The sequence below is a fragment of the Primulina eburnea genome, chromosome 10, assembly GCF_022965805.1.
Source record: "Primulina eburnea isolate SZY01 chromosome 10, ASM2296580v1, whole genome shotgun sequence".
In the NCBI taxonomy this organism is placed as follows: Eukaryota; Viridiplantae; Streptophyta; class Magnoliopsida; order Lamiales; family Gesneriaceae; genus Primulina; species Primulina eburnea.
In genome coordinates, this window is record NC_133110.1 from 27,215,362 (window position 1) to 27,231,769 (window position 16,408).

Consider the following 16,408-nt stretch of genomic DNA (forward strand, 5'->3'; position numbering starts at 1 on the left):
ATTTTATTTAAAGGAGGGAGGAATCGTAAGGTCCAAAATTAAGATGACGTAACCCAACTATATGCAAATCTAGGAAATATGAATAATAAGTAATTAATTGCTCAATTGATTATGTGACATGCATGATTATATGTTAAATAGGATTTAATTGTCATGATTCATAAAATTGTATTTTTAAGGGATATTCAAGTTGCGATCGAAGAACGGTGACCGATGGCTGAAAAACTTTAAATGTTTTTTTAAAAATAAATATTTTTAATTGTTTAAAATATGATTGATGCTTTTTCTTATTTTTGGAAATAAGGGGTTTTGAGGTAATTTTATACGTCGGGACGTAAATTTTATCGGTGTTGGTTTTTCAACAAAAATACGAACGTTTTGGCAACCCGGCTAATAAATTCACAAACTTATTTAAACAAAAATATTTTAATGTTTTAATTAAATCATAATCAAGCACTAATGAGCTTAAATTTATGCTTAATAGGCCTGGGCCTTAATTAGTGATTTAATTAGTATTTAAGTAGGATAATCCCACCCCAAACCCAACAAAACTCACGTCTCAATTTCAAAATTTTTACACGCCTCAAATCTGATTTTATTTCTCTCCCAAAACCCCTCAAAACACATGGCTCACACACAAAAAAATTGAAGAGGAAAATTCGAACAAGCTACAAGGAATTCAAGCCAAGGTTCTTGCCCCGTTCTTCGCAATCGTCAACGAGAATTCGTGCGTTTAAAACGCAAAGGCATGCATACTTCTTTCCTTCAAAATATCATCGCACCATATTATATTTTTTATGCATGAAAAAATATGGAAAACAAGTGACACTTTTGATGATTTTCGTTTTTGCACATAACATGAGATTTCAAGCATGGATTTTGATTCCAAATTCACGGTATATTGTTTTAAGAGGGTTGCCATGATTAGGACACAATCAAGTATTGTTTTACATGATTTTAGAGTCCTAGAAGAAGCCACGAATGCTGCACAAACCAAAATACACAAGCTGGTGCACCAAGTTGCTGTCATAGGGTTCATGGTTCAGTTTTGGTCTCTATGGCTTGGCGTAGTCTTAGCTTTGTTCCAGGGCTAGCCATGGCCGTGGGGAAGCCAAGGGTGGAGTCCTAGCCATGCTAGGACATGAGTTGATTGTGCCGGGAGGAGTCTTTGCCAACAATGACTCCTACCCGAGAGATCCTAAGGGAGTTGCGCAGGGTTGTGCATGTTTCAGGGGGATATAAGGCTTTACCAGGGGGCTTCGGCTAGGCTAGGGTGACTCTTTGGGGTCCTAGGTGAGTGCACAACATGATGGTTCAGGGGTGGCTCGGTCGGCTAGGGTTCTAGGCACCAAAACGTAAGGATCATTCAAATGGGGTTTCTCGGCCAGCTTAGGTTCTTGGTTGGGGAGCTTCGGTTCGAGTCTAGGGGCTTGGTCCGTGGGTTCCAAGGCTTCAAGAGGGTGCACTAATGGGTTGGTCATGGTCTGGACCAACATGGTTCGAGGGTGGCTCGAGAAAATCGAAAGATGGCTCGGGGTGCACTTTCAAGGGTCAAGTTAGGGTTTTCAAAACAAAATAAATTTAAAAACGGCTCACGGGGGTCCAGTCGTGGTTTACAAGGGCTAAAATAATATAAAAGGACTAAGTTTTGAATTTAGGAATTTTATAATAAAGTTTTGGATTTTTCGAAATTAAAACGCCTTCAAAACGTCTAATTACGAATTAATTAAAAAACCTAGTATTTAAGTTAAATAAAATTATGAGAATTTTAATTTAGGCTTAAATAAATATTTGGGACATGTTAAAGTCAATGACATTAAGAAAAAGTAAAAAACGTGAAATTTTACGTCTAGGGGTGAAACGGTCTTTTCACACCTAAAAATTAGTAAACGTCATGGTAGTGTCATAAATGTTGTTTTATATGCTAAAATGATTATTTTCAATTATTATGGGTGTTTATGAATTTTATATGTTAAATTATGATTTTTAAATGTTCATGGAATTTTATAGTTTAATATTGGACACTTAAAAGATATGTTCCATGCTTGGTTTCAAAAAAAAAAAACGATACGTATATGCATGATTTTTATTAAGTGGTGATAATATGTTGAAGGAGGTGAAGGGATTGTTAATAAATACGATGATATGTTGGAAATATCGTGAGGGTTATGGTGCCAGTGGGATCCCGACGATCGTGTTTCCTTGGATACGGATACGAATACAAATACATTAATATGTTGGCCAAGGCCCAGTTGACCGGTGAGAGTGTTGCTGGTGTCCTCGCCGCCCAGTAGTGTGGTTTTCTCTAGATGGATCCATCGCCCAATACGATTAAGAATACGAGTCACAATCACGATCTGAATTTAACAAACACGAACATGAATATGAATATGAATATGGATATGGATACGAATACGGATATAGATATGAATATGAATATGAATATGTTTATGTTAATATGATTATATTTATGAAAATGTTTAAGTTTAAAGTTTATGCATTATTATGAAAATTATATTTTAAGTACAAGTATTTTTCACTGTTGGATGTGAACTGTATTACATATTATTTGTTATCAAGGATTGATGTGTTGAGTCTTTAGACACACTAGGTGTGTATGATGCATGTGATATTAATAATCATAATATTAGGGGTTTTGATGGGTGACTTTGTTGGACTGTCGGTGCACAAACCCGAGGACCAGCGCTTCCATTTTCCGTATTTAAGTTTACGATTATGCTAAAAGACTTTTACGACTTTTTATTTAGACTTTTGAGTGGTTTTTGAGAGGATGATACTTTTAAAATTTATTGCGTTTTGGTTGGTTAAAAATTTGACGATTTTATGTTAAACTATTTCCTTTGATTTTCAAATATTAGTTGGAGGTTTTATTTGAAAATGGTGCAAAAGTATTTTTATGTATATGTATATATAGTGGCCGAATTTTGAGAGCTTTAAAAAAAATTCTAGTACTTTTTAAGAAAATGATTAAGCGGACGTTTCATTTAACATCCCATTCCCTGGGAAGATAACACATAACTTTCAGGGCAATGTCTTTATTTGAGTGCATTCTTCTAAGTGCATTCAGTTCATTTACTATGTTGCTGACTCTTTCATCAAAGTCACTCATCGACTCACCAGCTTTCATTTTGATAATGTCAAATTTTGGAACATCAACTTACAGCTTGTTTTCCTTTGTCTGCTCATTTCTTTTGCATAACTGAATCAAAATCTCCCAGATTTCTTTAGCTGATTTACACATTTTGATTTTGCTAAATGTGTTTTTATCCAAAGTTCTATACAGAATGTCTTTGGCCATATTGTCCAAGTTAGCTTTTATTTTGTCTTCTGAATTCCACTGATCTCGTGGCTTCTCTATTTGGCTTTTATTTTCATCGGTCCATCTATGATGACATACCACATGTCATCATCTCGAGTAGCTAGATGAGCCTACATTCTTATCTTCCAATCATCAAATTCTTCTCTGGAGAACGTAGAAATCTTATTGAAAGAAGACATGATAAATTGTATCAATTTGAGCGTTTGAGAGTATTCAAGACAAGATTAACATGTAACGTACCGTACTTTTAAACTATTTAAAATTTACGGAAAAATAAAAATTTTCTTGATTAAATAATATTCTTTCAAATTGCGATAGAGATAAAATGCTCGTCTAAAAATATTTGAAATTGAACAGTTGCAAACAAAGTTTGCAAAAATGTAATTGTTTAAACAACGTAAACAATCTCGTGAAAATTAGAGTATTCGAATCAACATGCATAAATTCTTAAAAACATAGGCGGTCCCCAAGTTTAGCCTCCTGCACAGACCGAGCCAGCTCATTGGTCCCCACCCCTCGTCTCCTCGTACATGTCCTCACTTGCATCGATCAAGTCTAGTGAGTCTAAAGACTCGACATGCATAAACTGGGAATAACAAGTAATACATAATAAAACCACATGCATCTTTAAATTAGAACGTACCTACTTAAACTTGAACGTACTTGCATAATCATAGACGTGCCAACATATCGTAAAACATTTCATAAATATACTTGCATCATACAAACTTGAACATGCATAAACTTCATCATTTTGCGTAGAGATGTGTTTCAAAGCAAGTGAACCATACATAAATGCGTCTGATCAGACTAAACCACAGTACTGGGCTGGCAGTGTGGGGACCCGGACGCTAATCATCTTTCTAATCGTGATTGGGACTGATTAATCAATTATAATAAACATGGTCTAATTTTTTTTTTTTATGCGGAAGATAATGGAATCAAACTCCTATACATATCAGTATAAAAGTATAAATCTGATAAAATATACAATCATACATATCTCAGGTTCAATAACTACTATCAAGTGTTTAAATCCTATCTCTAGTCCAAGTCCGTAGTCTCCACTCTAACTCGATCTTTCTTCACCTCTGTGACCCTGAACCTGTCCCACCTGTTGCCATGCACACATACAAACAAGACAACAGCCGGATAACTCCGGTGAGATATAAATATCCCAGTATAAACAATGTATCAATGCAATCATATAAAACATATATAAAACCATAAACAATCATAAAAACATGTATTCAATCTGACTACATGAATCGATACAAATCTGTACCAAAATCGAGGACTCATTTCTAATCTAGGGATCCCGATCTAAATTTAGACTTTGGTATGCTGTATCGAGTGTCTACAATAGACGTCGATCTACATCTAAAGCTCAACGATACACCGTAAGTCTAGAGTCTCAGCGGTTCTGACAAAGACTCAGGCGGTTCTGCCCTAGCTAGGCTGATCTGCCCTAGACTCAAACTCTGGCTCTGCTATCATTCAATAGACTAAGCATATCAAATCTGATAATCTGCAAATATCAATTCAATAAAATAAAGTATGTGATTTTGGGAAACTCAAGTCAAACCTAACTCGAGTTGTGCAATCCCGAATCAACATTTATTTATACCTTTCTTGTTGTCGATCTGATACACTCAAAGTCTTGATTCAAAGTCTGTCACTGTTCAATCTGGCAATGACAATATCAATATACCGTATAAATATTCTAATCAAATCACGACATCTCTGTTTTATCAATTTCTGACGGTACAACAGTACCATCTTGCGACATCTGTGATACCAAACCAGTATCTACTAATTCTCATAATTTACACTCAACCACTGTACAAATATGATATCAATTCTAGTCAATTTCATTCTGAAATTCATCACAATTCCATATTCAGTCCGTTTCTTAATCTGACTTCGATTCTACGCTGTCTAACATGTCAAGAACAACATATATAATGTGAATCCAATTCTAACAACATCATAATTTCCAAACATGTCAAAACGTAGTAAAACTTACGTCCAGAGGAAGCCTGCGTTGATAGGAACACAATACCGAAGTCGGATTTAAAATCAGACGGACGGATCTTTCACAAAAGGCGTAAGGATTTTTCACACAATTATTCTGAACTTTTCTCGTTATTTCTCCTTCTTTATTCTGAAGGAACGATTTATATATATCAAGTTTGCATGTAACTGAAATGTGGCTTCTTTTCTTGAAATTGGGTCGGCGCTCGAGCGGTGCTAAACTACCGCTCGAGCGCGGCATCCTCTGTCCAAGCAATTTCAAATTGCACCTTGGCGCTCGGGCGGTCACAAACTGCCGCCCGGGCGCCACCTCTTCTACCCGCGACATATATTTAATGAACACTGGCGCTCGGGCGGTCAAAAACTACCACTCGAGCGCCAGACTCTCTGTCCACAAGTTATGTAAATTATATGCTTGGTCCGATTTGGTCTCGTAATGGCCCGACCATAATCACATTAGTTCAAATTCCATAATCTTAGGTTAATAAAATCAAAATCTCAGATTAACAGAATCAAGATCTTGGCCCTTACAGGCAGGGATGTTCACAACCACATACATGAGATCCCCGATCATGCTTTACCGGGTGCATTGGTGCCTGGTCATTTTTACTGCTTTCCAATCCTGATCTAAACTCGGTCATGCTTTACCGGGGTGGAGAGGTCCGCGGCCACGTTCACCGACTTCCAAACACGTTCATATTTGGTCACAAGACATTTAGCATACCTCAAAAATAAAATATTTTCTTTTCCAGGTTGAACATACTTAAAAAAGTCAAGGGCTTCATTGGAACACTCTGGACATGCTGCCCTAACAACAGCAGCAAAGATTCAGGAGATTCCAACGAAGCCTGCAACCATAAAACATGAGAAAACGTGAAGAACATGCCCAAATTTTCACAACTTGAGCGTTTTTGCGATAAAAATCATATCTCTCTCATTTCTTATCAAAAAATTACGAATTTACTATCGAATCGAATATAGAATAGATTACTACAAATCTTATGTTTAAAACATTTCCAGAAAACCAACCTATAAGTCGCAGAATTCAAAATAACAGAAGGTGACAGGTTTGTAACACAGATATTTCACAGCTTTAGAAGCCCCTCGAAAATGATCATAACTCACTTGTTTCTTATCGAAAAATTACTAATTTACTGTCAAATCGAAGGTATCATATATTAATACGTTTTATATGTTGAAAGTGTTGCCAGAAAAGCCACAAAAAATGCACAGTATCCAAAATGACAGTAAACTCGGTTTTGAGATCCAAAATCGTTTTAAACATTTTTGCTCAAACATTGCTAACATACACAGATTTTTCATACAATATATATCAAAATACTTATACGACAAGATCGATGTAAAAATAAAAAAATATACATGCCTTTGATGATTATACTCACGAAACAACGACTATCGAAGCGGAGAGATACGAGGTTTGATCCGGGAAGAATTGTGGCGCGATTTCTTGCTAAAAAAATGATCGAGAATTTTCTGAAATGATGAAGGGGAAAAGGGTGTTGGATGCTGCTCTCCAAGAACCCTACCTCTTCCAAAAGAAATGAAATAGAATGCAATGAAGTGTGTGTGTGTGTGTGTGTGTGCATAGGCCAAGTGTGTGTATGTGTATATGTGCATGTGTGTGTGAGTGAATAACGTGTGTGTTAGTGGGTTAGGGCATAATTATTATTAATTATTAATAAAATCTGTGTGTGAGTGGGTTAGTGAATTAATGGGTTTAATTAATAATTAACTTGCTAATTAATAATACTAACACACTATTAACTTTACTAAAAATCCCATAATTTAGAATAAAATATTCAAGTGATAAATTTTAAAACTTTAAAATCTTAAAAATCACCTAATAATTAAATTATGCTTTAAAATTCTTAAAAACTTAAAAAATTATTTAAAATGTCACTCTCTTGACTTAAAATAAAATATCATATTTTAAAATCGCCTAAATCATCGTCGGTCTCTTTTCCCCGATCTCGCATCGAATATTTGCCTGGAATATAATAGTCAAGAAAAATGTTTTAACTACATCAAATAAACACAAATAATTTAAAATAATGAAAATTCATCAATCATGCATAGTTAAAATCATTTTAAACTTAAATAAATAATTTAACAATTAAATAAATGCATAGGTTTTACGTGTACTGATTTTGGGCTCTACATAACCTCTCTGATACCACTTGTTGGATCTGTTAAAGAAGTGTAAGTCTATAGAAAGGGGGTTGAATAAGCGCTTAGGATTTTTGAACTCTTTTATGTTGAGTGAATTAGTTCTTTGACGAACTGATCCTAAAATCTTGTTTGTCAATATAGATCAGTCAACCGATAAAAGTGCGGAGTCAGACTGAAATATAGATTGCATACTTAAGTTAAATATAGTGTAAAACTGTGAACACACAGATTTTATGGATGCTCGGAGCCTTCAAATGCTCCTACGTCACCCTTTTTATCATAAGGATATGATTTCACTAAAAGATTTTGGTATATTACAACATATTGTAATAATCCACGCAGCTGGTCTTACACACTGTCAAACTGAAACTCTTAAATTAACAACTCGTGTACAGTTAGTAACTGAAACGCTCTAAGTTGGTAGCTTGAATGCTATTGATAAATACGATAGGTGTAGAGCTTAAAAGTGCGATCTGTAAAATTGAAAATATATTTATGAAGTGTGCCGCAAATGATTGAAGGTTGTAGTTTGATTGCTTTGTATGTTTTTCTTGCTTTAATCACCAACCTTCTTCAGCCGATTCGATCAGCTATATATAGTCTTCGATCTCAATGGTCGTATTGAATGCATTTAATGAACATTTAATGAAAAATATCCGTTGAATCGTCGTGTAGTTACTTTATCTGATAGTAGTACGAGGTATTCAGACTGTTTTGTTTTGATACAACTGTTCTGCTTTGTTACGACCTGTCAGTCTGTCTACTAATACTTTAACTGATGATGTGACCAACTGATTAGAAGTCAACTGATTAGCCGATCAGATCAGTTGGGCGTTATGAGTTGTAGATGATGTCCTATCAGTTATGAATACTTCTGAAATGTCTACTACTAAAATACTGCTAGAAATTAATTTTTTGCAAGCTACATTCGAAAATGCTCAAACACACGCATTAAAAAAGAGTCATTCAACTAATGAATAAAAATACTGCAGTCAAATAAAAAATTCTAAATATCAACAAATCTCTAGACTACTATTTTAAAAGAACTTCAGTGCAATATTTGAAATCCTGTCAAACCCTCCACATGAAAAACGATGCAAAATGTAAAATATAATGTATCAACCCTGACTTAAAAACATAAAGTGCGGAAAAAATTCAAGGTCCTCGAGTCAACATGAACACACCCAGCTTCGCCTACTCAGTCTCCAGTGCCTCCAATCTCCACATCATCATGCTAACCTTCATCATTCACACCTAGTGAGTCTAAAGACTCAACACACCTGAATCGTTATAAAAAGTACATATACATAACATGAAACAGTGAAAAGTACTGTAATTAACATATATTTCATGATCTTAAGAGCATGAACTTAATCATAGCATGTCATAGAATAACGTGTCCATCATATGTATAACTGCGGTACCCGGCGGCGGGGACATCAGCGACAGTATTACCCATCCACTGAGCCTTGGCCTTACATGTTCGTGTTAGTCACAACCAACTCTCATCCTTCTAAACATATCATCATATTCATCACTTATAAAAATCATGTATATACGTAAACTTCCTTAAAATCAAGCATGCAACATATTTTTTGTGTTTCCATAAAAGTCATGTTTGTGATTACATGAAAATTATCCCCTTGATGAGAAGAAACGAAAAAGGATCCCCGTTGGGAATGACACTTAAAACATGTCAATTTGTAATCAGGGTGCTACCATGACTGCTAACTCGACCTGAGTGCAAAATGACCATTTTGCCCCTAGAAACCCTAATTGACTATTTTACCCGTGGACCTCAAAATTTCGACCTTGAAACCAACCAAGCTCCTTAAAACACCTCAAAACATAATTATATTCATTTCCTAGACGTAACATCAAGCTCGTCTCGTAAATTTTATGATTCGTTTTAAAACTTGCACCGGGGTCCCGGTTTTGACTTGAATCAACCCAAAACTTAACCAAACTTTTCTAAATTTTAACCACAACTTAATCACACCCTACCAGCCCCTAAACAACACAAATCCAGCCATTTTGAAACACCTAAAACCGGATGTCACTTGCTAGAAAATTTCTGCACTTGCATCTAACAAACCCTAATGCGCCTAGCCCTCAAGAACTCGATCCTAGCCCAAACTAGACCGTACCAGTCTCGAACCAACCACTCCTAGCCCGACTCTGGACCCTCCTGGACTGACCTAACCATTTCCCTCAGCCCCAAGCACGCGCACACCTCGGTTCACCATGAAACACCTGAAATCACCCAAAGCCGAGCACCCTTCCATTTAGCTCCCACGATCGGCCCTTTGAACCCTTCGACCACGACCAGCGGTGTTCAAGCTACCCTGGCCACGACTCATACCCACCAGGGTCTAGTCCAAGGCTTGGAATAGTCCCCTACACCGCACACTACAACAAAAACGCTAAACGACGGTTGTAATTGGCAGTGTTGTTGAAAGTGTGTTCTATAAAACCATTGTCGTAGCTATATATTGCAACGGTGTTTTAAATTAGCGATGGATTTTACCGTCGCTAACTAGCTACGCATTATGTCTAAACCATCGCTAAAATTAACGATGGTTTTTGAATAAACCGTCTCTAATTAAGTTATACAATCGCTACAATTAGAAACTGTTTAAGTTAAATCGTCGCAAATTTGCGACGACTAAACTGTCGCTAATTAGCGACGGTTAAAACATAATCTGTCGCTAATTTTTTAAGTAAAATAAAAAAAATTACTTTTATAATTTAATAAATCTAACAAAAAAAACTTAAAATCTTTCTAAGCTAATAAAATTTATGATATTAACTAACACTTAGAAATTTACCAAAAATTGAAGCTAAAAAACTTATCCTAAATTGAAACTAAAATTTTATAAGAGAGAAAAATGTATTGTAAATGTGAAAGGAATGTATGAAAATGGAGTTAAAAATGTGAGTATTTATAGATAATTTGCGACGGTTTTTAATAAAACCGTTACTATTAGAAACGGGTTTTTATTAAACTGTCGATAATAGCGACGATTTAAGCAAACATCGTCGCTATTAGCGACGGTTATTTTTAAACTGTAGCTATTGGCGACGGTTAAGCAAAGACCGTCACTGTTGGTGACAGTTTTTGTTTAAACCGTCGTTAATTTAAAAATTGCGACAGTTTTAATAAAACCGTCGTAAAATTAAAAATAGAGACGGTTATTAGCGACGGTTTTTTTAACCATCGCTAATTTAAAAATTATGAATGTTTAATAGAACCGTTGCATTTTTAAATTAGCGACGGTTTTTGTCTAAACCTTCGCTATTTTAACAACGGTTCACTAAATCCGTTGTCGTTTCTCCAAAAAACACGCTAATCCACAACGGTTCACTAAAACTGTTGTCGTTTCTTCAAACCACAACAATTTTAGAAAACCTTTGTCGTTTCTCCAAAAAACACGCTAATTCACAACGGTTTTCGAAAATCGTTGTCGTTTGTCCAAAAAACACGCTAATCCACAACGGTTTTAACAAAACCATTGTCGTCAAAACCATTGTAATTTGCCAAAAAAACACGCTAATCCACAATAGTTTTGGTGAAAATCGTTGTTAAAAGTAAAAACACTATGTTTTTCAAATAAAACCGTGGTCTTTTGAGTGTTGTTGAAGGCATATTTTCTTGTAGTGGCAGCTCACACCTAACCCTCGATCTAGTCCCAACCGAGCCAACATCCAAGAAATCCGATCGGTCCTCTAGCATGACACGTTCCAAACCAAAATCCAGCACCTAGACACCTTAGATCTCAACATGTACAACCCTTAAAAAACGTAAATCAGCAGCCCTTTACAAAAGCACGACAAGGACGTGAGTTTCATGCAAAGAAAATGGATATTCATGTCAAAAATCGTATAAAACGTACACAACATGATTCATCTAAGATTTCTCATGTAAAAACATAGAAATCAATATATATTGATGTGAATGATGAGAAAAAAAGGATATATGCATGCCTTTGCGTAATTACGCTCGAAAACTTGGAGATACTCGCGTAGAACGTGCACCGGAAAGGTGAGAAAGAAGTTCTTTGAAAAAGCTTGAGAAAACATAAGGGGGAGAGCTGCTGAAATTCGAAACTTTCTTCTGGAAAAGTAGAGGGGGCGGACAAATGCTAGGGTGGGGAGTTTAGGGTTTGTATGAAAGGTTTAATTATACTAATTAGTGATAATTGGCCTTTAATTAAAAATAATGAGATTAAAAAATATTTTAGGCCCGTTATGCAATAAAATACTCACATCAAACCCAAATTTATCTCTCGTAAAATATTTCATTTAGGTATGTTTTTGAAAATATTGTCCGAACCCTCAAAAAGTCCTCCGACTTGCTAAAATTTAAGTACCGGTTTAAAATATGACCTGATGAGTAAAAATACTCTACCTAAGCCCATTTTCGAAAATCCTCTATAATTACACGATATATTAAATATTTAAAAATATTTATTTAATAAAAAAAATTTCCTTCATTATCCCTCGTATATGTTCTTTGTTCGAGCACGAAATACTGCTAAAAGTCCTAATACATGAAATATTAATAAACCGTGAAAAAAAACACATATTCATGCAATAATCATGTAATGCATTAAAAATAAATTAATTAAAATGCAAAAACAATTTGATAACTTGCATGCATGTGATTCACGTGGACCTTCAAATTTTTGGGACGTTACAAATTCAGTTTGATAAGATTTTTCAAGTTTAGTTCAACCGAAGTCTTCAGTTATTATTATTCGATTATTCGATCAATTATATTCTCCTATTCTTCATAAGGATTAATTTGTCAAACTCTGAAATATATAATATTCCAACAATATATATAATATTAATATATCACCCATTATCAAAAGTTCATAAATACATTATATATCAATAATATGATATTTTTATTTAATAAAAAATAAAGAGTACTCCTGGTGAGATAAAGTTATGAGACCGCTGAGAGAAGGATTTTTTATGAGATCAGGAATCGCGCTCTATAAATATACCATAAGGAGGCATAAAACATGACTCGAGAATTTGCACACAAAATTCACAAAAATTACTCCTCCCATTCTTTGAAGCTCCCGGCCACCTTGAGAAAATTAAGAGAAATTTTTCGGCCATTAGCTTTCCTCCACAACCGTGCCACGTACTGCTGCCACCGACTCCGAATTTGGAAATTTGGATGATACAATCTCAACGCACAAATTATTTGTCTTCTCTAGTGCGATCCATGCGAGGAACACAATCTCTGATCGTGGATCGGATTTGACGATCAAGATGAGGAAGATCCGTTTGTAAGGATATACAAGGAGGATTATCTCCGTTTGCCCCAAATTGGTTTGGTATCCAGCGTTATATACACACAGGTATAAAAACATAATACCCTATAGATGGCTTAATTCATGCAAAGCCCAAGAACAGTTTCAAACGTCGAAACAAAATTTTAAAACTTTGGCTAGGCCTTGCATGTAAGAAAACGGTGCCTCAACATACTTCCCCACAGTATTAAATAATTATGATCAGGCAGTGAAAATAAAATATATACGTCCATCCATAGTTGCATCTATCACAGCTACGATTAATCACAAGTTGGTGACAGTGTCAAAAAAAAATAATTTAATTACAATAGTCAATAACAAAGTAGGTGACATATAAAATAAAAAAAAAATACAGAAATTTGAAATTATACAAAGTATTATTATTCAAAAATATTTGACTGTCAATTTTCTTTTATTTGACATCAATTATTTAATAATTCCCTTATCATGCTACTTTTTTTAAATACTTTATTTACGTGTTACACAACCAATACCGTTGACCGACATTTTCTATTTGAAAAAGTTACTTTGACCGGTCGACTATTAAGAGTATTTTAGGCCTTAATTACCTGTGAAAACAATAAGATATTATTCAATAAGTTTCCAAAAGAAAAGTGAAATTTTTTATTTTTGGTCATGTATAGCGATTTCCAGTCTTGGTAAGTAATATATATTTCAAAATTTGACAATTTTACTTTTTTTTATTTGGTACGTTGATGTATCACTACATAAGCGTCAAGTTAGAAAAAAATAATAAAATACAAAAAAAAAAAAGCCAATTAAAACAAAAATTTGATAATATAGATTATCAAAATTATCAAAAAACATACAAGACCAAAATTCAGTTTTTCTTGGGTAAAAATGTTATTCTGGATCTTCTCTAAATTCATTTAAGAATTGGCCGCAAAGATATAGATATACATGTCAATCATAATGGCAATATTTTCAAATTCAAAAAGACAGCCGGTTCAGCATGTTTAATCAAGAACCTATCATGGGTCTGATCCGAAACACTAGCAGAAGCCGCACGGTCAAGAACTTGTCGGACCGATTCAACCGATTTTCGAACTAGCCAAGAACTAGTCGGACCGATTCAACCGATTTTCGAATTTTTTAAAAATAATTTATTATTTTAAAATCTTAAATTTAATATTTGGTTATATATACGTGATTATTAGAAATTAAAATTTAATTAAAAATATTATTTTAGTAGTAATAGAGTTTATTTAATCTATTATTTTTTAAAAAAAATAAATAACTATAATGAGTATTTTGAATATAGTGTATAGTTAATTTGTTTTTAAATTTTGGTAAAAACAATTGTACCATAAATTAAGGGACATAAATTGTAAAATTCATAAAATTATTGTACACATTAAAATTGCAATTCTGCCAAAAAATATAGAACAAGAATTTTTTCAAAAAAGAAAAAAAAAAAAGCGTATGCATTCAAACTAAACAATGTGATCCCTGCCATCACCTGGAGAGTTTGATTTACTCTGAGAATTTGTGAATGGAAATGAAGGTGAAAGAAACCTCAAACTTCCTGGCTGGGAACTTATCGAATTATTTACATTTGACGTAGCTGGAAAGCTCGATAGAATAGGAAAAAATTCGCTATTCTTGATATTCTGGCAAGTTTTTTCGCTTCCATTTTGGGTTCCTGATGAGCTGGCATCGGCTAAACCCGACCCAATCAGTGAAGTGAGTGCAGCTGCTAATGCAGATTGGAAACTAGGGTCAGATGTAATAGCTTTGGTCGCAGCAGCAATGGTGTCTGGTGTGTGATCAGATTGTTGAATATTAGAGTTTCTAATATTCTTTTGCATGAAATAATGGTGAAGGGTTTCATTATTTTGGGTTCCAAAGCTCAAAGAGTTCGGGGTTTGAATGATTTTGTTTTCGTAGCCAAGTGTTCCATTATTCCAAGAAACTGGAAGAGAGCTTGATTCCAAAGAGCTGAAATTTAGATTCGTGGATGAAAATCTTGTAGGATTAATGTTGCTGGCTAGTCGGTTTAAGTGAGATGATGAGGTTGACGACGGAGACGTGAGATCGAGGGTGATGGTTGGACATGAAGGGGTAGATGAGATTGATGTGTTTGGTATGTAAAATGGTTTTGATTTCGAGTTATTTGGGAGATAGAAGTTTAGTCCATTGAGATTTGCCATCGTCGTGTTGGAGGTGGTGGTGATGGATGAGGAACTCGGCCCTAATCCAGAGGCTGACGAGCCAGACATTAGCATGGAGACTGCTGCTGAGGTGGTGGAAGCCATGGCAGTTGCCGAGATCGGGAGTGGATGGTTATGTGTTCCTTCGTATGTCGTGATCAAGACGGACATGTCCTCGACACATCTTTGCACCTTCATGTCGAAAACAAAGGGTGAATTCTAACATTACAATCATGAATTTTGAGCAAACCAATAACTCAGTATGATAGGACACAGATGACATAGATCAATTGACAAACTTGCATTTATTTACCTGTTTTCTCACGGGACAAGATGGTGCAACCGTGCAACGATAGTATGCTCGCGGGCACGGGTTCCCTTTAGAAATCTTTTGCCCATATTTTCTCCATTGGCACCCATCATTCATCTATATTGGCATGATTCAAATACACATTTCAATTATCAACACACATTGCAAACATGTTACGTACGTATACAACTCATGGAAAACCGAATTTAATCTTACTGTTGGAAAATCGCATCTATATCGCACAGAAACCCTAGCTCGTTTAGCGTGATTCTGCTGCAAAAGCTCATCATCTCCGCCATCTCTCGAATTCTTCATCGACTTATGAGGCGACCACGTCGTCGTGTCACCCGTTGCTTTCGTCACTTCTTCCAAGCTATTTTCAGGGCTGGGATACTCAACTTGTGACGATGCTATAGGCACCACTTCAAACTTGCATTCCAATCCCAATGCCAATCCTTTATCACCTTCACTATGCTCTTGATGTATTGTTTCATTGATTGGCATTTTACGGGGACCGTCTTTCATCATCTCACTCGAACTTCTTCCCAGGGAAAGGGATACAAGTTCAGATTCTTCGGGCTGATCATCACTTGCAATAGAATCTGCATTAGCACTTTTTTTAGCATCTTGTTGAATCGCTTCTTTGTATTGGTTCTGTAGGGTCCTGTAATCCTTCAGAATCCGATCCAAATACATTCTGAGCCGTTGATTCTCTTCCATAACGTCATCCATCTCAGCTTTGGCTTGCTGAAGTTGCTCCATCTGCTACCATTATAATTACAAATTAATATTTTGCATGCTCTCAATTCTGAAAATATTACAAAAGAAAGCTGCGGGTATGTATATTACCAGTTGTTCCCTTTAATAGAACAACATTTTCTGTTCCATCTATCATATCAAAACCTTCAGTTTTTATATTTAAAGTGAGGGCTTTCATGATATTTGGATCAGAAAGAGAAATTGGAAAATTAGGGAAACAACATGAGAAAATTGCAATTTTGGTAATTTATGTTTGTTTATTTGCCATTATAATCAT

The 16,408-nt window shown here is 35.1% G+C and overlaps 1 protein-coding gene across 1 annotated transcript; it reads right to left on the reverse strand.

Annotated features, from left to right (window-relative positions):
• Positions 1–14,237: 14,237 nt before the first annotated feature.
• On the reverse strand, positions 14,238–16,131 carry LOC140803874 (WRKY transcription factor 72A-like). The gene is made up of 3 exons (XM_073159727.1): positions 15,589–16,131; positions 15,376–15,489; positions 14,238–15,254 (listed from the first exon to the last, which is right to left on the reverse strand). The coding sequence occupies exons 1-3, from the start codon at positions 16,102–16,104 to the stop codon at positions 14,346–14,348; spliced, it is 1,539 nt and encodes a 512-aa protein (XP_073015828.1). The 5' UTR covers positions 16,105–16,131; the 3' UTR covers positions 14,238–14,345.
• Between the last annotated feature and the right edge of the window lie 277 nt (positions 16,132–16,408).